Source organism: Podarcis vaucheri, assembly GCF_965113315.1.
Source record: "Podarcis vaucheri genome assembly, chromosome: 1".
Taxonomy (NCBI): Eukaryota; Metazoa; Chordata; class Lepidosauria; order Squamata; family Lacertidae; genus Podarcis; species Podarcis vaucheri.
Window position 1 is genome coordinate 8,550,081 of NC_138759.1, and position 22,752 is coordinate 8,572,832.

At 46.4% G+C, this 22,752-nt stretch overlaps 2 protein-coding genes across 2 annotated transcripts in view; both read right to left on the reverse strand.

The window, feature by feature from the left end:
• The window catches only part of LOC309530346 (potassium channel, subfamily K, member 16-like), a 112,068-nt gene that overhangs the window by 52,650 nt on the left and 36,666 nt on the right, over positions 1-22,752 (reverse strand). The window lies entirely within an intron of this gene.
• On the reverse strand, positions 4,473-13,029 carry LOC309530631 (potassium channel, subfamily K, member 16-like). Its single transcript, XM_082219688.1, has 6 exons — positions 12,651-13,029; positions 10,962-11,162; positions 8,983-9,103; positions 7,589-7,752; positions 6,468-6,630; positions 4,473-4,994 (listed from the first exon to the last, which is right to left on the reverse strand). The coding sequence occupies exons 2-6, from the start codon at positions 11,154-11,156 to the stop codon at positions 4,828-4,830; spliced, it is 810 nt and encodes a 269-aa protein (XP_082075814.1). The 5' UTR covers positions 11,157-11,162; positions 12,651-13,029; the 3' UTR covers positions 4,473-4,827.

Genomic DNA, 22,752 nt, shown 5'->3' on the forward strand with positions numbered 1-22,752 from the left:
AAAATAAGATAAAAAGTACTGAAGCTAGAAGTAAAAACGTAACTATACAAAATTCATTTTGGAGGTTTACATTAATAATCAAATAACCAGCCAAAGGTCAACGATGATGGGAGTTGTAGTTGAAGAACACCTGAAATTGTGGTCAGGATTGTATGGCAAATACTGTGGAGAAAGTTAGCTACTTTGGTGAAGTAAAAGCTCCTTTAAAAAGAGGAGAGTGCAAAATATGGTCTGAAGCTCAACATCAAAAAAACGAAGATCATGGCCACTGGTCCCATCACATCCTGGCAAATAGAAGGGGAAGAAATGGAGGCAGTGAGAGATTTTACTTTCTTGGGCTCCATGATCACTGCAGATGGTGACAGCAGCCATGAAATTAAAAGACGCTTGCTTCTTGGGAGAAAAGCCATGACAAACCTAGACAGCATCTTAAAAAACAGAGACATCACCTTGCCAACAAAGGTCCGTATAGTAAAAGCTATGGTTTTCCCAGTAGTGATGTATGGAAGTGAAAGCTGGACCATAAAGAAGGCTGATCACCGAAGAATTGATGCTTTTGAATTATGGTGCTGGAGGAGACTCTTGAGAGTCCCATGGGCTGCAAGAAGATCAAACCTCTCCATTCTGAAGGAAATCAGCCCTGAGTGCTCACTGGAAGAACGGATCGTGAAGCTGAGGCTCCAATACTTTGGCCACCTCATGAGAAGAGAAGACTCCCTAGAAAAGACCCTGATGTTGGGAAAGATGGAGGGCACAAGGAGAAGGGGATGACAGAGGACGAGATGGTTGGATAGTGTTCTCGAAGCTACGAACATGAGTCTGACCAAACTGCGGGAGGCAGTGGAAGACAGAGGTGCCTGGAATGCTCTGGTCCAGGGGGTCATGAAGAGTCGGACATGACTAAACAACAGGGAGATGGGGCAGAGAATGTGCAGTACCTGAGCTCAACAGCAGGTTGTAGCATTTAACCATGAAGACTCCCGGTTGCGGAAAAGTGTTCTGTGAAGAAATATGACAGACACTAGTCTTAGCACTTTGTTCTGTTCTGCTTTGCAATGAGCCTCTGTCAGGCTTTATTATGGCAACACCTTGCAGAGATCAAAATATAAAACTTAAAAGATTGCAATGTTTTATACCAAACTCGAAATATGTGGTAGTCGAGGTGTGATGGAGGGAAGTGGTGGGGCGTGGTGATGGGTAGTCACAGGGGTGGGAATGACTTTTGTTCGTGTAAAGACTCATTTATTTTTGCCTATCTATGTATTTCATTTTCTTTCATTTTCTTTTTTTTTCTTTCTGTAACATCAAAATTCAATAAAACAAGCAAACAAACAAACAGTAAATATGTTACAAACACAATATTCAGTTATAATAATTCAAGGAATAGAATAGAAAATAAAAAGGATGAAACAGATTTTTTTTTTGAATATGCTAATAAGCCAGGTAAATTACTGGCATGGCAGTTAAGGAGAAAACAGCATAAATTTAATTAATAAATTAAATGTAGTGGGGAAAGTAAAAGATAACACTGGTCAACAACAAAGTTGTTGTCTGCGTTTTTTCAGCTGATTTAGGATGAATCTGATGCACTGAATCCAAAAATCACATTGGTTTTGCTCAATCAGGTCAAGTTTTTGAGCTATGGCCACATGTCTTTTTTTACGTTTTTGTTCACATGTACGCTTGTGTGGAGCATTTTAGAAGAAGTTGGTGGGCGTAAAATGCCTTGTCAAATAATTGTTTTGATTGGAAATGATTATTTTAATGACAAGAAGTATTCAGGTCCGATAGTTCTGGGTGATTATGTCGAAAAGGGATCAGTTTGAAGTCATAAAACCTCGAAATCTTCCATAAATTGGTCCAGCAAAGCATAAAGTTGGGGGATCAAAACTAAGTTAATGGGGCAGCCACCCCACGAAGTATCCTGATCTTCAATCAGCATGTCGTCCTGTAGCTCATTGTGATGAAATTCCAGTGCCTATCTTCGGAGAACTTCCTGACATTAGTGACGAAGATGCCTACAGTGTTGAAGGACATGAAGAAGAAGTGGTTCTTGAAGATGATGCTCCACATCCATTTTCCCAAAAGGAGTTGAATGATCTAGTTCGCGACCTCAGCTTGTCAAAGGACTCTGCCGAACTGTTGGCATCCAGATTGAAGGGAAAAAACCTCCTCTCTGACAGTGCTCACATCAGCTTCTTGAGCAACAGGCATCAAGAGTACCTCCGTTTTTTCTCGGAAGAGAAGGACTTGGTGTACTGTGCAGATATTGCGCAGCTTCTGCTCAAGCTTGGAGTGCCACAGTACGAACCCAAAGATTGGAGACTGTTCATTGACAGCAGCAAGCGATCACTGAAATGTGTTCTGCTACACAACGGCAACCAGTTTGCTTCTATACCCCTGGCTCACTCGAGTACACTGAAGGAGAACTATGAAGCGGTGAAGTATGTGCTGGAGAAAATTGGTTATGATCAGCATAAGTGGTTTATTTGTGTTGACCTGAAGATGGTGAACTTTTTGTTGGGACAACAGTCTGGCTTCACCAAGTACCCATGTTTTCTGTGCATGTGGGATAGTAGGGACCGTGCTCAGCATTACACGAAGAAGGACTGGCCTGTGCGGGAGGAATTGGTGCCTTGCAAAGAAAGGAATGTCATCAATGACCCTCTGGTGGACAGAGACAGAATACTCTTCCCACCGCTGCACATCAAGCTCGGCTTAATCAAGCAGTTCACCAAGGCTCTGGACAACGATGGTGACTGCTTCATTTACTTGTGCCAGGCTTTTCCAGGATTGACCATGGAGAAGTTGAAAGCTGGAATCTTTGACGGTCCTCAGATCCGTCAGCTCATCAGAGATCCAGAGTTCGGAAACTCAATGAACGAAGTGGAACTGGAAGCGTGGAAGGCATTTGTTCTGGTAGTGAAGAACTTTCTTGGCAACAATAAGGCCAGAAACTACGCAGAACTTGTCAACAACATGCTGACTGCTTTCAGAAACCTGGGCTGCAACATGAGCGTCAAGATGCACTACCTATTTTCACATATGGACCGGTTTCCTGAGAACCTGGGTTCAATGAGTGACGAGCAGGGGGAGAGATTCCATCAGGACATGAAAGAGATGGAGACCAGGTATCAGGGTCGCTGGGACGCAGTCATGATGGCTGACTACTGTTGGACTCTGAAGAGAGACCTCCATGCTGCTGAGCATTCCAGGAGTTCCAAGAAACAGAAGTTCAAGCCCTGAAGTTTGAAAAATGGTGAAGCAACATGCAATTTACGTGTACTTACCTTTATCAATGCCCACCATTCAGTTTACAGAAAACCTGACCTGATGGAGAGAAACGGATGCCATTTCCTGATTCAGCAGTGCAAAAATACCCTAAATCAGTTGTAGAAATCTAGACAACATTCAAAAAGTAAAAAATTGTTGCCCAGTGTAATCCGAAAGATGCACAAAGGCAATTTGTAAGATATTATACAGAACTGTACCGAGCGAGTTCTGAAAATAAAGAGAAAATTAAAGAATATTTAAAACAAAAAAAAAATCCAAAAGAAAAAATAGATTTTCTAAATGCACCATTATTGAGATAGGAGGTACAAGAGGCAATTACAGAAGCTAAAATAGGTAAAACGCCAGGGCTAGATGGACTGTCAGCAAAGTACTATTAAAAAATTGCAGGACCTACTGGTACAACCACTTAAATAGTTAATGAATGAGATACCAGTGACTGGGGAAACACCAAAGTTCTGAAAAGAGGCCTATATCACATTGATTCTGTAGAAAAATGCTGGCTCACTTTTAGTTAAAAATTATAGGCCAATTTCTTTTTTAAATAATAATTATAAATTATCTGCCAACATGCTAACCAAATGAAGAGGGTTTTAGTGGACTTAATTCATCAAGATCAAGCAGGTTTCTTGCCAGGCCACCAGATGAAAGATAATATAAGAAATATCATTGATATCATAGACTATCTAGAGGTCAGGAATGAGAAACAAGCAGCTTTAATGTTCATAGATGCAGAAAAGGCCTTTGATAATATTTAATTGACTTTTATGAAGAAGATAGAAATGATGAACTTCAGGGAGGCTTTTGGTAGAGGTATGGAGGCAATTTACTCAGACCAACAAACTATGCTGATTGTGAATAATAGGATTACGGAAAAATGTAAAATAATGAAAAGGACAAGACAAGGGTGCCCCCTGTCACCATTATTATTTATTTTGGTGATAGACACCTTAGCGATAAAAATACGATTATCTTCCTTATGGTGTGTTTCATCTCCTTTCATTGGTTTGAGTCCTTCCCTCCAGATCAGGCGAAAGCAAGCATGCTCCCTCTTCCATGTGACAGCCCTTGAGATATTTGAAGACAGCTCTCATATCTCTCCCAGTTCCCTCTTTTCCAGAATAAAAATACCCAGCTCCTTCAACCACTCCTCATAAGGCTTGGTTTCCAGACCCTTGCTCATCTTGGTTCTTCTCCTCTGCACACATTCCAGTTTTGAGAATCCAGTTAAGACCCCCCCTTTCTCTCCTTGTTGCTAAAAAAATTATCAAAGCACAATATATATTTTGTAATGAAGAGGCATTATAATACGATGCAGAAAACCCAGCTATTTCACAGTTTATTAGGAATTTCTTTAACTTATAGACCAGCTAGCCAGTTTTTAAGGAATCAGTTGAATGTCACGATGCCATATAACTATAAAGAGCTCAGGGGAGGTTCTTGAGTATAGCTGATTTTTATGTCCGTCTCCACCAGAATGCAAAGATAAATTCTCCTCCAGTGGAAATGTAGCAAACTGACGCCTTTTGGGCAGTGTTATTTTTGCCCGCTACTGTCTTTTTGTGAGCTTGCTTTTGGATCCACAGGTGCCAGTAATGATGATACCAGTTCAAACAACACAGTTATCCAGGCCAGACCCATGACGATCCAAAAGGATGCGATCGTCCGGTAGCCCGGAATATACGTCCTGTCATGCTTCCTCCCTGAAAACACAGAGAAAAGCAACAATAATGTGTGGGGAGGTGATTTAAGGACTCACCAATTCAGTTTATCTAAACTTTGTTAGCTCACATTCACACCATACATTTAAAAGACATTTCTACCACTGAATTGTGAGAAGATGAACACAGGAAACTGCCAATGTCTTTATAATTGCCTATTCGTGGTGGTTTGGGCTCATGATGCTGTTTGAGCCTGTAAAGGCTTTGGTGTGGTTGCACTACCAAATTTCCAATCAGTGCACATCCTGTAACTTCCTGCTTAATAATAGTAATAACAATAATAATAATTTTATTTGTACCCCACCCATCTGACTGGGTTTCCCCAGCCACTCTGGGAGCATATATCAAAACATTATAAAACTACAACATTACAAACTTCCCTATACAGGGCTGCCTTCAGATGTCTTCTAAAGGTTGTGTCGTTCTTTATCTTCTTGACATCTTCCTGGTTCCTTGTAACCTCAATTCTTGCAGTGAGGGACCCACCACAGATGGACCTCAGTGTCTGGGCTGAACAATGGGGGTGGAGTTGCAGTTTCAACCAAGAAAAAGGTGCAAAATCACAGTCCAGGAAAACATACTGGGCATTTTCTTTTCTTTCATGTTTGATGCATCCAGCCCAACCCCCTGCAATGCAGGAATCTCAGCTAAAGCATCCATGACAGATGGCCATCCAACCTCTGCTTAAAATCCCCCAGGGAAAGGGTCCACGACCTCTCATGGGAGTCTACTGCACAGCCGAACCGCTCTTTCTGTCTGAAAGGCCCTTGATCATCTTGGCTGACCTTCTCTGCACATGTTCCAACTTGTCAACAGCTTTCTTAAACTGTGGTGCCCAGACCTGGACACTGTATTCTAGGTGTGGTTTGACCAAGGCAGGATAGAGTAGTACTATTACTTCTCTTGATCTGGACACTATACTTCTGTTGATGCAGCCTAGAATACTGTTAGCTTTTTTTTGCTACTGCATCACACGCTTGACTCATGTTAAGCTTGTGGTCCACCAAGACCCCTAGATCCTTTTCACATGTACTGCTAGTAAACCAGGTGTCCCCCATCCTGTATTTGTGCTGCTGGTTCTCCTTGACTGAGTGCAGAACCTTACATTTGTCCCTATTGAAATGCATTTGTTAGCTTGCGCCCAGTTCTCCAATCCGTTAAGGTCATTTTGAATTGATTCTGTCTTCTGTGGCATTAGCTACCCCTCCGAGTTCAGTGTCAGCTGTACATTTGAGAAGCATCCTCTCAATTCATTCAACCAAGCATTTATAAAGACATTGAACAACAACAGGCCCAGAACAGAACCCTGTGGCACCCTACTTGTCACTGAACTGAGCTTTCATATTTTTCAGTAGAACAGATTGGTTCCCACTAGTACCTTGAGGCCACAGATGACCTAGCTTTATCTCTAAAACCAGTTAAGCTCACAATATGAAAGTATTTTGAAAGCCTTACCTATTAGATAGTCTCCAAAACCAATGGTGCTGAGTGTAACAAATGTATAATAGACAGCTTCAAAATAAGCCCAGCCCTCCATCCATTGAAAGAAGAATGATGGCAAAATAAGAAACATTAGAAGTCCCAGAACCACGAAGACGAAAATGTATTTTGCTGATTTCTGAAAGATAAAGCAAGAAAAGAAAAGAAAAGAGCAGCTTTGATGCAACAGAGCTCAGTTCTCTCGACCTTCAGCCATGCATAGGGATTTCGACTTCATTTGGAGCACAATACCCAGTTCTCTGTTCACATGCAATTGCTTGGTTCACATCTTCTCACTTGGAGCCTGCATTCTTTTCTCTTGGTTTGCTGTGTGGGTAACCTCCAATCTAGGAAGCTCCTTTTAAATTTCTCCAAGACAGGCTCCAGGAGAGGAGATGGTGGCTGGTTTGGCCACAAACGAAGGCATGGTTTGGCTTAGCATGTTGTCCAAACTCAGGCTCATTGTTTGTGCCTCCTCCAGACAAACCACAAGCTGTAAACAAAACAGAAACCTTCGTTTTAGAAAGAGGCAAGTATCTAAAAGCCGTGGTCTGTCGTAATCCTGTGTTAACATGGCAAACTTGATTTTCTAAACCTTGACAAAAATGGTGATGATTCAATTTTTGTTCAGTTGTACGTTGTTGCATATACCCTCACACCCACGAACCCATGAGTTTCTCTCATTTCTGTTTGAAGGCAGAGCTCAAATTTGTCTTCCTCAATTATTTAGAGCGCATCATGCACATGTCTAATTTATTCTTGTCTTCCTCCTAATATAAAAGCAGCTAATTATACAGTGGTACCTTGGGTTACGAACTTAATTCATTCCGGAGATCCGTTCTTAACCCAAAACCATTCTTAACCTGAGGTACCACTTTAGCTATTGAGGCCTCCTGCTGTGAAATATAATAGATAAGAGAAGAGATCTGTTGGATCAGGCAAGGGCCCATCGAGTTGAGGATCTTGTTCTCATCGAAGCTGACCAGATGCCCACAGGAAACCTGCATACAGGATCTGAGTGCAGCAGCAGTCTATGTTGGCCTCAGTCTTGTGACTGCTAGATTAGAAACCATCTCTAGATAAAGTAACTGAATTACCTTGTTTTTTTTCCCATACACTTGCTCTGTACACCATTCAAAGATCCCTGAGACTAAAAAGCCAATATAGTTCAAGCAGATGAGGTAGAAGGGGATTCCAAAGAGAGCAAAAATAACACAAAAGATCTGACCTTCTTTCGTTCGGGGACAGAGGTATCCATAGCCTGTTGAAAGATTAAGAAAGAGTTGAAAAGGACATCAGCACCTGTCAATTTGCCAATTACCTTCAGATTTAAGGTATGAGAATATGATTTCTCTCTCTCTCTCTCTCTCTCTCTCTCTCTCTCTCTCTCTCTCTCTGTTTCCTGTTTACTTTTTCTTTATATTAGTTTGTTTTTTATTGCATTGTATGTTGAAAAGTTTCAATAAATAAGCAACAGGCTCCATGTATCTGTAAGGAGCAGACTGAGTTGTTTTCAGCTGAGATCCTATGAAGATTTTGCCAAGCACCAGGAATAATTAGAGAACCAATTAGAAAACTAATAGTATCTACTGATCCAAATTCACAAGTGGACAGAGCCAAGAAATGAAGCCTCCTGGGATAACTCAAGTTCAAAAGCTGAGAAACAGATAAGCCCTTTTCTTGGGTCTCAGAAGCTGCAGCTTTATGGCCTGAACTCAAAGTACAGATTAGTTTATCCCTAGCACACTTGAATCAACTGTTTGTGCTTCACACCAGAAAGCTTCACTAGAGCTTTCCAAACTGTGTGTCGTGACACATTAGTGTGTGGGCTGCAGTGTTCAAGTGTGTCATGTGAATGCTAGAGAGGGGTTAGTTTAATCACCAGTTCACTAGCAAAATTTGAATTACTGTGTCACAATTTGAAGCATGTATAAAAAGTGTGTCACCAACATGAAAAGTTTTGAAAGCTCTGGATTAAACAGTGCTAATAGGGTATGTTCTCCCACTCATTGAGTTCATGGTTTTCTACATTGAAGGCATTCATCCAGACAAAAAGGGTGTGTGGTTTCTTGTGTATTGTGTAGATTACTGGAAAGAAGTTGCAATCCTATGCAAATATATTGGGGAGCAAGTTCCACTGAATGCATAGGGTTGTGCTGAGAAAGACGGATTTGCATTGGGAGACTGGCATTGGGTCAGTTGCACTAGGTGGGATTTGAACTCATTTCCTAGCCCAACCACTTTTCACAGGGTGGTTTTAATAATAGGTTGACCCCAGAAGGGTGGGGAATAAATAACTAATCAGGGAATGGTCTTGTTGGGCATACAATAAACGAACTATTTATTTGGCCAGAAAGGGCAAGACAAAGATGAGATATGAAGGATGATGAAAGAGCAAAAGCAAAGCCTGCAGCTTTACACAATTTATCTGAGAGCAGTTGAATGCCCTGCATACTATATTCGTGAAGAAGCCAGAACCAAATGACAGTACCTATTGTGCATAACATAGTGCCCACGAAGAAGAAAGAATTAGCGAAATTCCAGCTGCCTTGTTTATCATGAGGTTTGGTTCCTACTGGATCTATTCCCATCTGAATAGCTGTTATCAGTTTCTGCAATTAAAGGCAAGGCTCAGTTTGAATATTCCAACAATAAGGATAGCCCCTCCTCTGATTATCACCAGATACTGCTAACCAAATCTCTATTATTCACAAGGGACGTTCTTGTGGATCAGTTTAGCACGTTCTTCCCCAGTGGCCAGCCCAATGCTCATGGGAAGCCCACAAACTGGACCTGAGCACAACAGCCCTCCCCTCACTTGTCACCCCCAGTAACTGGTAGGCGTAGGGCTTATGCACACTCAACTTTTCCTCCACTCTTTCCAGGCAAAGGCCCACACTCCAAGGGGTGCTTGTTGTGGTTTGCACCAAGCTTTCCCAGTTGAGAGTGTTTGGGTTGTTGAGAGGGATGCAGCAGTTTCACCTTCAAAGCTTAGTGATAAAGTAAACTCCTTACACAAGACTTGAAGATGAGTCTTGACTTGTCAGGATGGCAACTTGGGCTTTTTTTTCAGCAGGAACTCTCTGGAACTCAGTTCTGGCACCTCTCAAGTAGGCGCCTTTGCCATTATAGGAGAAGGAGGGAGGTGTTCATGGTGAGTTCCGGGAACTTCCGATACCTCTTTTCCTAGAAAAATAGCCTGATGACAACTGTATAACAAGCTGTATTGTTTATATCGCAAGTTCAATACTAAGTGTTTCTCTCCCTTGAGCCCAAGAGAGGGTTTGGTCTTCTTGCTCCAAAAACACACTTTTGTAGCAATGCATATATTATTACCCCTTGGCTTGCCTGTCTTCATAAATTCTTCTGGAGAGAGTCTGCTTGGAGTATTGGCTCTCCCATATTCTCAGTCAACCAAACATCGGTGAGACTACCCCATCTCCCACCCTGTGTTCTAAGGCACAAAGACACTTTTCAAGGCAGTTAACCAGACAATGGTTCAGCTTTCCTGTGACCTTGAACAGAGTCACCTGTTTTGCAGCTGCTATATGACGTATGTTAAATTATTCTTAAAGAAGGCTGATCGCCGAAGAATTGATGCTTTTGAGTTATGGTGCTAGAGGAGACTCTTGAGAGTCCCATGGACTGCAAGAAGATCAAACATATCCATTCTTAAGGAAATCAGCCCTGAGTGCTCACTGGAAGGACAAATCGTGAAGCTGAGGCTCCAATACTTTGGCCATCTCATGAGAAGAGAAGACTCCCTAGAAAAGACCCTGATGATGGGAAAGATGGAGGGCACAAGGAGAAGGGGATGACAGAGGACGAGATGGTTGGACAGTGTTCTCGAAGCTACAAACATGAGTCTGACCAAACTGCGGGAGGCAGTGGAAGACAGGAGTGCCTGGCGTGCTCTGGTCCAGGGGGTCACGAAGTCGGACACGATTAAACGACTAAACAACAACAAATTCTTCTTTGCAAAATATGTTTCCCATCAAATACAGTACAAATACTAACAAAAACCTGCTCTTTATAGCTGAATCAGAGTAAACGTCAATTTGGGTTTACAATGGATTGCCGTTAACAAGCTGGTTTTCACGAGGAAAGCCCCAGAGCTACGAAATGGTGCTCAGACACGGAGCTTTAAATCATGGCCATGCCTGGAAAGAGTGGAGGAAAGCTCAGTGTGGAGAAGCCCAGGCTGCCTCCAACAGTGTTGGCAGAACACAGCCATAATGTCTAGTAGTCATTCCTTGTCTTATCCTCCAACAATCTGCCTAATCCTCCATGGGGATAAATTTTCACATACAGAAGGAAGGGTGAGTCCTTATGGCTTTATGCTGGCCACTGATTTGGTCCCCACCTCAGTTCTCACCTCCTAAACTGGACCCCCCCTTATATATTTTCTGACCTAACCTCTGGAGTCATGCCACGGTCATCCCTTTCAATCTTGCTGAAGTAATGCCTTACCTGTATGAAATAATCCACCTCTTCTGGGCTGAGATTGGGGTAGTTCAAAAAAAATTCCTCTTTCAGGCGAAAAATTTCCTCTTTTACAAATTTGTGGTGATCATTCTCCAGAATCTCGAAGACGAAGGAACCCATCACCACGTAAGTCATGAAGCCAGCCAGCAGTAGGACGCCCTGAATCCTATTCACACGCATGTTGTACTGTGTGAGAATGAGCGCCACGGAAGAAGCAGACACAAGAGCGACTATAGTTTAGTAAAGCAAGTCCTTTTTGTCTTGACCCAGACTCAATAGTACAGCCCCATGGCTGGGCACTCTCCATAGCTGGGCCCAAGCTAACGAAATGAATTTCAGTAGGGACAAATGTACGGTTCTGCACTTAGGCAGGAAGAACAAGATGACTTACTAGCAGTACATGTGAAAAGGATCCAGGGGTCTTGGTGGACCACAAGCTGAACATGAGTCAACAGTCTGATATTAATACCATGAGATTTATCTAAATTAGCCTCATTAAACATCAACAAAATATATCATGAGGTATCCGTGGATATCAACAAATGGCAGTCATTGAACCTGACTCTGTGGGGAAAAGTCAGTGCTCTTAAAATGAACATAATAGCTAGACTAGTTTATATCTTAAGAGGAATTCCAGCTCACATACCAAGAAATGGTTGTATGGAAGAGGTGGATGAATTTGGGTATATTAATTTTAGACTAGCTGATAAACAAAGAGGCTGTATTTTATATATATTCTGTTTTAGGAGACAGATACAGATTACCTACAAATGCTCAATGGCAATATCTCCAGATTGATTAATTCTCATTGCAACAAAAAAGGGCCATCAACAAATATAAATCTTTGTTACTAGCAAACCAATTTGATATACAGGTATTGAGGGAGGGATGGAATAAAGAATGAGGGACCTGTTTCGAGCTCACAGTGGGAAACTCTTTTAATTGCTTTAACAGGGGATCTCTGGACCTTAAATTGAGGTTCATACAACAAAAAATAATATTTTGAATATACTGGACCCCATTACATTTGTTTAGAAAAGGGCTATCTAAGGTATCTAACTGTTGGAGTTGCAATCAGTACAATGCTTCCACAAAACCTATGTGTTTTTCATTGTCCTATATTGAAAGATTTTAGGCAGATGGTAACAGAAACTATCAACAGAACTGTACGGAATACTCTTACATTTACAGTGCAAAATATCCTTTTGAATTATATACCCAGCACATGGAACCTTACAAAAGGACAATATGACTTTGCCTTCTACATGGTTAAAAAAAATTGTCTCTAGAAAATGATTGCAAGGAAGGTCTCAGATGACAAAACCATATGTGAATATGATGCTTGAAAAACTAGAAAAAAATGTGCTTCCTGTTGTATAGGTGTCTAAAATAAAAGATTATACTGACTGTGAAAAAACAACACTGCTTCAATGACTTCTCGGGAAAGTCGTTTGGAGTGTTAGGACTCTGCATGTCAAAATGCATTTTCTCTTTCTGGGTTTGGTTTGGATTTTTTTAAGAAATGCAGTTCATTGGGAAACATGGAGGGAGAAAACCAGGAGGTTTTGTCATGGTGGAGCTAATGTGTTTTCCCATATCCATATCCAGCCCAGGGGTTATTTGGATGAGGGAATTGAAAGGAGGGGAGAGGTCTTTGCTTGGCTCCTCACTCACCCTGACAGGGTCTTTCAAGTACAATCCTTCTTAAATGATCCACTTCACCTTCCAATATCTGATGGGAGAGTCTCAGTGTTTCCCTTTCACTGGGTAGCTATTTGTTAGCAGCAGTTAACACACACACACCGTGGACTCTATGAGGTCATGGGTATATTACTCTCTTTTGTGGACTGGCTTACCTGGTCCTCTGTGAGGTCACCCCCTCTGTACCTGCTGTGCTGCTGAAAGCCTCCAGGTCTGAGAGGCTGGTAGGAAGATCAGACCACAATATTTTAGAAATGTACAGGGAGCAAGCTTGATCTATTTTTACATCCAGCAATGGGAATGCTCATCAGACTGGCAGATGGCACAAAACTGGGAGGGGTTGCTAATGCTGCAGAAGAAAGAATCGGGATTGGGGTTGCCATTTGTCCTCTTTTTCCAGGACACGGCTTCTATTTCATGAGCAATGTCATCATAGCGATCCATAGTTAAAAGCATAAGTTGGCAAATGTGTCCTCTTTTTTGCAACCCTACATTGAGCCCCAGCTAACAAAATGAATTTCAGTAGGGACACATTTTTGGTTCTGAACTTAGGAAGGAAGAACAAGATACACAAATATGGGGGACACCTGGTTTACTAGCAGTACATGCGAAAAGGAACTAGGAGTTTTGGTGGACCACACGCGAAACATGAGTCAATTGTGTGATGCATCAGCAAAGCTAATGCTATTGTTAAGCCCTCAGAATGAATAAATGCTAGGATTTTGATTAATTGGGATATGGATTATAACATAAACTGCAGAGCTGTTCCAGACAGAGAATTCCTGGGCCTGCTTATTGAAATCAACCTGGCTGACATAGGCTATCAAGAGTACAATAGGGGCCATTAACAATGGAAGGTGTTGTAAACAAAATTTGCCCTTTTCCCTTATGGGGTATCCAAGAGCCCATATAAAGTCCTTACATAGGTTCCCTATTGGTAGGAGAGAATAACAGAGGCCAACCAGAGAATATTGAGAAGCAAAGCAACTAGTAAGCTTGATCTTTATTGATCTGCTGCAACAGGGTGCTCCCCTCACCCGCAGGAGAGAGGAGGGACCCCGAAAAATGGTATGCAAGGCCTTATAAAGACTTTTGAAATTCCCCTCCTGTAGATCAAGACCACCCCCAGAAACATTATACATACATCACAGAAGGGGTGTAACCTAAGACCACCCCTCAGATACCTCATCCCTACATCAAAGAAAAGGTGGTCTTAAAACAGAAATTTGAATGTTGTTTTTCTCCTGTCGTTGTTTATCTCCTGTCTGCCAGGTTACTTGATTGGATTTCCTGGGGAGCCTGGCCATTCTTTTGTAATGATAAATACTTAGTTCCTGGGCCTTGTCACAGGCTCACACCCTATTCATATATTAAATGTGCCCTTAAGACAGGATTTGTGAGGAAAGAGACAATGGGAGGCTTCCCACTTTGACCTTGCAGAGAAAACATTTGCTCAGTTTAGGAATCAAAATGGTTCCAGGTCGGTCTTCCTGTGCTGATCTATGTACGGGCTTGGTTGGTACATTTATGAACATTACCATATATCTAAGACCATAAAATTCCTATCACAATATTGTAGCACTATGGTGGTGTGAGACCAGAGGAGTTACACCCCTTCTGTGATGTAAGTATGTGCCAAATGTCCCAATGGTCTGACTCTGTGTAAGGCAGCTCCCCATGTTCCTGTTAGGATATTTCCGTTCCACCTTAAAAGGGAGCAGACTTTGTGAGTCAGAGTCTGCATATTTCCTGTTTCACAGGATGTTTCGGTTGTGTCTTTTGTTTTCGCTCTCTCTGTGTCTGGAGACACTGAAGCAGGCAGTCATGGGTTTTTTTGTTCTTATCAACGCTGAATAAAACTTGTAAATAATGCTTTCCTGAGTGCGACTTTTGCTGTGCCTTATCTGCTGATAGAGTGTGCATGAGCTCTGGAATGTGGCAAGCTATTTCTGGAAGCTCGTGTCGCTAATTGCTGATACTGTATCTACGGGAGATCGATGGATCGTCCGGCAGCCGGCTTGGGGGCCATGATGGACTTTGTCTCCCTGGCAGTATCCCAACAGTTCCTAAGCATTCTAAATGGAGTGCATTTGTTAAGGAATGCAGACTCTCCAAGTTTCCATCCCTGTTTTTGATACGATCCTTAGGATGTCCCTATTTTCACTGGAGAAAAGCTGGGGAGCATGGGAATGACTCCATCTCACTAAGAACCAGCAGGCTACCAAGAAGCTGGGAATAATGTGGGATGTAACTTGCCCAAGTTCCCTCAATATTGTGGACCATTGTTCTTTGAATATGGTTGATCACCAGTGTTGAAGCAATGATTCTTCAACATCAACTTCGTTGGACTGGTCATGTTGTGCGGATGCCTGATGATCATCTTCCAAAGCAACTACTCTATTCTGAATTTTAAAATGGAAAGTGTATTGCTGGTGGTCAACAAAAGAGGTTTAAAGACTGTCTCAAGGCAAATCTAAAAAAAAGTAGAATAAACACTGACAACTGGGAAACACTGGCCTGTGAGCGCTCCAATTGGAAAACAGCCTTTACCAAAGGTGTTATGGGCTTTGAACTCAGGACGCAAGGGAGAAACATGCTAAGACAAAGGCACGCTTGGCAAATCCTCACCGTGATCAACTTCCGCCCGGAAATGAATGTCCCCACTGTGGAAGGATGTGTGGATCCGGAATTCGCCTCCACATTCACTTACAGACTCATCGTTAAAACCGTGTTTATGGAAGACAATCTTACTTGGCTATGAGTGATCGCCACAGAAGAAGAAGAAAGAAGAATATTGTTGAAACAGAACATGGTTCAAATTCTGCATTGGTTGAGAGGAAATCTCTCTTTACCCAGAAAAATAAATTAGAACTGTTTTTCCCCAAAAATGTTTTTTTTTCAAGGGAAAAAAGAAGAAACAATTTAACACAGCATCCACAATGGTCCCATCTGCAAAGTATGTTTTATCTATGCAAATAGAATGTTTTTGTTGTGTGTTTCTCTGGGTATTATAAAAATTACATTTAGCACCACTTTCATATCTAAGCAAATCCACATTCACCAAGCCTTTATGTCCTGGCCATGCTAGCCACATCACAAGGGGGTTGTGAGATTGTGTGAACATTAAATTGCCTTTATTTGGGGCATCTTCTGTTTCTGCACAAAGCGTGTGTTGCTGCCACCTGTGCACAAATACGTGTATATCTCCCTAGCAAAGCTATATTTAGATTATCTTCTTTATGGTGTGTTTCATTTCCTTTTTTCTTTGTCTTCTAGTGGAGGCCTGAGGTCTTAAGCATTCAGAAATCCCCCCTCTTTGTCCAAACAAGTGCCAAGAGACCTTGGCTGTCCTCCGCATTTTCAACTTCGCTCCGATTATACTATGACCCTAAAAAGGCTGCGAATTCAGGGATGGAAAAGAGTGGGATGGAAAAGGTAGTGTCAGGGGTTCAGAGACAGAGGCACAGGTGAGGGGGGAGATGGAGAGCGATGGGGAAGAATCCCAGGACAGTGAGGAAGAGAATGACAATGACTTGAGGTCTTCCATGAGTCTCTCAAGTGAATCGGAGGATTCCCAGAAGGGGGCGCCCCTAGTCAGGCCAAGGGGGGTCACAGGGGGAACCTGCCAGGAACAGGGAAGCAGCAGGGAAACCCCGAGTAGGAGTGGGAGATCGGGACCGGCTTCCCAGCAGGAACGAAGTGAAGAGAGAGAAGTTCCCAGTGTGACACACGGAGCGGAGCAGGATGGAGACAGGGGAAGGAGATCAGGGCAGGACGTCCTGCCGGAAGAGGAGGAGAGTAGTACAGGGAGTAGTGTAAGTGTCAAGAGGAAGGTCAGGGGTAGCGAACGCGCGCCAAGTTCAAATGTGGAGGTGCGCGGAAATGGAGAGAGCCCGGAGGAGGAGCCTGGCCCCAAAGCGCGAAGGAGGGGGGGACAGGCATCTGAGGGATCCGCTTCAGGAGAGAGCAGGAGGGAAGGAACCCAGGGGGGCAGAAAGACCCTGCGGAAAAGAAAGGACAGGAAGAGGTGGTTTAGCACAAGCCTCTTAAACTGGTGTAGGGGCGGGACCGATTCAGAGGGGACTTCAAATGTCTAGCCTAAGAGACGCGGGGCTGCGCGCTCCGGTTGTGGAACCGATAATGAACTGCAATAAACATCCTTGTATATAAGAAGAGCCTGGCGTTGGTCTTTTGTGAGCTGAGACCTGAGGCAGCCCTGACAGTAAGTCCCCTCACCAAAATACGCAAAAAAATTTTTTGCAAAGCTCACGAAGTTTGGCAGCCATGAGTATGGAGCAGCAGATAGCTGAGCTACGCAACACAGTCTCCCAGCTTTCCACTGAGGTAGTGGTCTCCCAGAAGAGGGGGGAAGAGGCGGAAAAGCGGTGCCAAGATCTGCAAGCCAGGTGGGATCATGCATGCCAGGTGGGGTTCCCGGGGGCCAAAGCTGCTGGAGTAGCACTGGGCAGAAGAGGAGGCAACTTGGTAGCCCACTTCGATGGGAACCTGAAGCAGTACCCCAGTTTTAAAGCAGACGTAGAATATGCGTTGCATTTGCTTCGCGATGACTTTAAAGATGAGGAGGAGAAGGTGGGTTTCATTGTGTCCCACTTGCATGGGGAAGCGAGGGCTTGGCTGCGCAATCTGTGGCGCGAGGATTGCCCTGCTCGAAGGAACTCTGATGAATTTATCAAATGCATGGACGCTTGCTTTCAGTCTAGCGTGGATGTGGATGTGGCACGCCAGCAGATCCATGGTTTAAGGCAAGGCAAGGCTTCAGTACGTCAGTACCATGCTCGCTTTTTCGCCTTGCTGAATGTGCTGCGATGGGAGAAAGATTCTCTGGCAGTCAGAGACTTGTTTTGGGAGGGACTATCTGGCCCTGTGAAAGACGAACTGGCACGGGGGGACAGACCTAAAACCCTGGCAGACATGGTGCAGCGGGCGCTTGCCATTGGAGTACGCCATGAAGAACGCCCTTGGCGCGATGAGGGGGGTAGCCAGCTTCACGCACCGTCTAGAGTGCCTCCTTTCTTTCCCAGAGATCCAGGACGTACGCGTCCCTCACCTCAGCTGCAGGCAGGGGAAGAACCGATGGAACTGGGGAGTGCAAAGGCTCAGTCAGCAGCTGGAGCCCCAGCATCCGGAGCAGTCAAAACAAAGCCTCCTAGAGGGAACAGGAAGTGTTACATCTGTGACAGTGGGACGCACATGGCCAAAGAGTGTCCCCAGAGGCTCCGGCAGCACACTGCAGCCTTAGCAACAGTAACTGCAGCAGCACAACATGATGACCAATTTCAGGGAAACGGCACTGCCTGGCTGGAAGCAGAAATGCTGGGGCACAGTCAGGCAAGTCAGTAGGGCAGTCCCCAGCGCTTTTGCAGCCTACAGACCCCCTGCCACCTAAGCCAGTGGTGCAGCTCACTGCAACTCTCCAACTACCTAATGGACACGCCCTAGAAGTCCCCATTACAATTGACAGTGGGAGCAACGCAGACTTCGTGGGGGTGCACTTCGTCAAGCAGCATCGCATAGAGCTCCTACCAGCCACCCTGCCTTTGAACGTCGTCACGGTGGATGGCAGGAAGTTGCTGGGTGGGCAGGTGGTGCAACAGACGCCACCCATGGTGATGCAGATTGGCAATCACCGAGAAATCATCAGTTTCAACGTCACCCGCCTGTCAAACACGCCTATAGTGTTAGGCATGAGTTGGCTGGATAGGCACAGCCCAACCATGGCATGGTACCAGCGGCAGCTCACCTTCGGCTCGTCCTACTGCGCGCAGCATTGCATCCAGACCGGCCAAGAGGAGGAGGGCCCAGAGGAAGGGCAGCAGCTGAGACTCAGCATGGCGCAAGCTGTACCCCTCAAGTACAAGGGGTTTTTGGAGGTCTTCTGCGAGAAGGAGGCTGACCAGTTGCCACCCCACCGGCCCTACGACTGCGCAATTGACCTCGTGCCAGGGACAACGCTACCGACTGCGAAGCTGTATTCCATGTCCGAGGACGAGCTGCAGGAGCTCAGGGAGTTCCTTGATCACAACCTGCAGCGGGGATTCATCCGAGAATCAAAGGCTGTAGGGGGCAGTCCTGTGTTTTTCGTGAAGAAGAAAGACACGCCCCCAAAAAGATTGATCGTGGACTATAGGTTCATAAACTCGAAAACGAAGCCTGCGGCCTTCCCCATGCCCAAGATTGACGACCTGCTTGGGACGGTGCGGAAAGGAAGGATCTTCACCAAGTTGGATCTCCGCGGCGCATACAATCTCATACGCGTGCGAGAGGGTGATGAGTGGAAGACGGCCATGTTCACGCCGTTGGGCACCTACGAATACAGAGTTATGCCGTTTGGTCTCCAAAATGGCTCCCACTTTTTCCAAGCTTTTATGCATCACGTGCTAGCGGGACTCCTGTACAAGAAGTGCGTATGTTTCCTTGACGACATTCTTATCTTCTCGGAATCACCGGAGGCTCACGAGAGCGACGTTAAGGAAGTCCTGCAGAGGCTACGGGAGCACAGGCTCTACGCCAAACTGGAGAAGTGCCAATTCGACGTGACGGAGGTGGATTTTCTGGGCTATAGGCTGTCCGACAGGGGACTAGCCATGGACAGCGCCAAGGTCCGCGCGGTGTTGGACTGGAAGAGCCCGCGAACGCGGAAGGAGGTTCAGAGGTTCGTCGGTTTCGCCAACTTTTACCGCAAGTTCATCAGGGGTTTTGCCAGGGAGACGGCAGCTATCACGGACACTCTCAGCTCCAAAAAGAAGAAGTTCACCTGGACGGACCAAGCGGAGCAGTCCTTCAGGAGACTTAAGAGTCTCTTTGCGTCCGAAGAACAGCTGTTACACGTGAATCCCGGCAGGCCCATGAGGGTGGAAACTGACGCATCTGACAGAGCGGTGGGGGCCGTCCTCTTGCAGGAAGACCCGCAGGGGCACTGGAGGCCCTGTGCTTTCTACTCCCGGAAGCTCAGCAAGTCGGAACAGAACTACACCATCTGGGACAGGGAGTTGCTGGCCATCCACGCAGCTTTCAAGGCATGGAGGCACTTTCTCATCAGAGCCAAGCACACCGTGCAGGTCTGCACAGACCACAAGAACCTAGAGTACTGGCGCACGGCGAAGCTACAGAGCCAGAGGCACATACGCTGGGCGGAGTTCTTTGCGGATTTCGATTTCAGGATAGAGTACATCCCGGGCGGCAACAATGTCATAGCAGATGCGCTCTCCAGGAAACCGCAGTATCTCGAGGAAGCGGCACCGGCGGCAGCCAAGCACATTTTTGCACCACAGGCGTGGGCGTGCGCTTCAGCTGCCGTGGACCTGGAGGCGGTGCGGCGCGCGTTGCAGGCGGATCCATTCGCACAGTCCAAAATGGAAGAGGTGCGGAGAGGCACGGCGAAGGCCGGCGAGTTCCAGATACACGACGGCCTGCTGACCCGTAAGGGTGCTCTCTACGTTCCGGGAGGCGATCTCCGCGCGAAGGTTCTGCAGCAGTTGCACGACGCACCCAGCGCTGGCCACTTCGGCAAGGAAAAGACGACGGAACTAGTGGCCAGAGACTTTTGGTGGCCCCAGATGCGAGGGGAGGTCGCGGAGTATGTCGCCAGGTGTGACACATGCCAAAGGTCCAAGCCAGTGCAGCAGAAGCCAGCGGGACTGCTGGAACCGCTGGAGACGCCACTGCAACCGTGGGAGAGGGTGGCGCTGGACTTTGTCACTGATCTGCCCAGTTCGCGAGGCAAGACGGCGGTGCTTGTGGTTGTAGACCTGTTCACCAAGATGGCGCATTTCATTCCTTGTGCGAAGGTGGCGACAGCGGAGCAGACCGCCAAACTGTTCATCGACCACGTGTTCAAGGTGCATGGCTTGCCACGGTCCATTCTGTCCGACAGGGGGCGCCAGTTTGTGTCCAGCTTCTGGCAGAAGCTCCTAGGGATTCTGCACGTCAAAATCAACCTGTCGTCGGCGAGACATCCGCAGACCAACGGCCAAGCGGAGAGGGTCAACGCGATCATGCAGCAGTACCTGAGATGTTACGCCAATCAGCGACCCGTGGCTTGGGTGGATTACCTGCCGATGGCTGAGTTTGCCTACAACAACACGAAGCACGCGTCGACGGGGGTGACGCCGTTCTTCGCTAACAATGGACGGCATCCCAGAACCTTCCCGGGGCTCGTAACGACGGGGGAGGGGGCGCCACAGGAAGCCGACCATTTCGCAGCAGAATTGCAAGAGGTCCACGACGAGCTACGGAGACATTTGGAGCTAGCCAAACAGGCCTATAAGGTGCAGGCAGACAAACACAGGAGGGAGGGGGAAGACATCCAGGTGGGAGACTGGGTATGGTTAGCGGCCCAAGCAATGCTGGCCAAGTCGTTAGCTAAAAAGAAGCTAGGACACAGGCAACTAGGGCCGTACCAAGTTGAGGCCAGGATCAATCCCGTAGCGTTTCGACTGGCCCTCCCCGAAGGTTCCAGAATGCACCCGGTCTTTCATAGGTCGGTGCTCACCCCTTACAGGGCCCCACACAGATTTCAGGAGTCAGGGACGGCACCAGAACCGAGCAGAGAGTCGCCCAAGAGGGGGAGGTCACCTAGGGACGAACCAATCAACGAGGTCACAGAGATTCTGGACTCGAGATGGGGGGAAGAGGGAGTAGAATATTTTCTCGCCAGGGAGGGCGCCCCGGCCAGCGCCAACAGTTGGGTGCCGGACTATGCTTTAGACGAACCCCTCCTCAAGGACGAGTTCCATGCCCTTTTCCCACACAGGCCCATGCCAGCACAGTTTTTCGACGATTGGCTTTTTACGCCCACACTTTCCGCCAGCACCTTCCGAGGGTTCTCCTCCGCAGAGGAGACGACGCCAGAGTCGAGTCCTCCTAGGGGATCGTGTTCGGGGGTGGACACCGACCCTTCTTACTGGTGGGACGACCAGCCAGAAGAGGACTGGCGCACGAGGTGGCGGATGGGTCCTTGGCAAGCAGACCCCACCCAGGCAACAGGGGGAGGGGAAGACGTGAACATGTTGGGAGAGGACCATGGGTTCGAGCACACAAACAATGAACTGGAAGCAGAGGAGATCGACATCGACGACCTGTGTCCAGCAGCGACCTCCGCAATGACGGAGCCACCGGAACCTGCGCCCGAGCAGCGGGAGGGGGGAAGGGGGGCTTCGAGGGGGGGATGGATGTCAGGGGTTCAGAGACAGAGGCACAGGTGAGGGGGGAGACGGAGAGCGATGGGGAAGAATCCCAGGACAGTGAGGAAGAGAATGACAATGACTTGAGGTCTTCCATGAGTCTCTCAAGTGAATCGGAGGATTCCCAGAAGGGGGCGCCCCTAGTCAGGCCAAGGGGGGTCACAGGGGGAACCTGCCAGGAACAGGGAAGCAGCAGGGAAACCCCGAGTAGGAGTGGGAGATCGGGACCGGCTTCCCAGCAGGAACGAAGTGAAGAGAGAGAAGTTCCCAGTGTGACACACGGAGCGGAGCAGGATGGAGACGGGGGAAGGAGATCAGGGCAGGACGTCCTGCCGGAAGAGGAGGAGAGTAGTACAGGGAGTAGTGTAAGTGTCAAGAGGAAGGTCAGGGGTAGCGAACGCGCGCCAAGTTCAAATGTGGAGGCGCGCGGAAATGGAGAGAGCCCGGAGGAGGAGCCTGGCCCCAAAGCGCGAAGGAGGGGGGAACAGGCATCTGAGGGATCCGCTTCAGGAGAGAGCAGGAGGGAAGGAACCCAGGGGGGCAGAAAGACCCTGCGGAAAAGAAAGGACAGGAAGAGGTGGTCTAGCACAAGCCTCTTAAACTGGTGTAGGGGCGGGACCGATTCAGAGGGGACTTCAAATGTCTAGCCTAAGAGACGCGGGGCTGCGCACTCCGGTTGTGGAACCGATAATGAACTGCAATAAACATCCTTGTATATAAGAAGAGCCTGGCGTTGGTCTTTTGTGAGCTGAGACCTGAGGCAGCCCTGACAGCACATATATATAAATAGTGAGTGAGGGAGACTGTTCCACTGCTGAACAGCTCTTACTGTCGGAAAGTTCTTCCTGATGTTTACTTTCTTGTGACTTGAA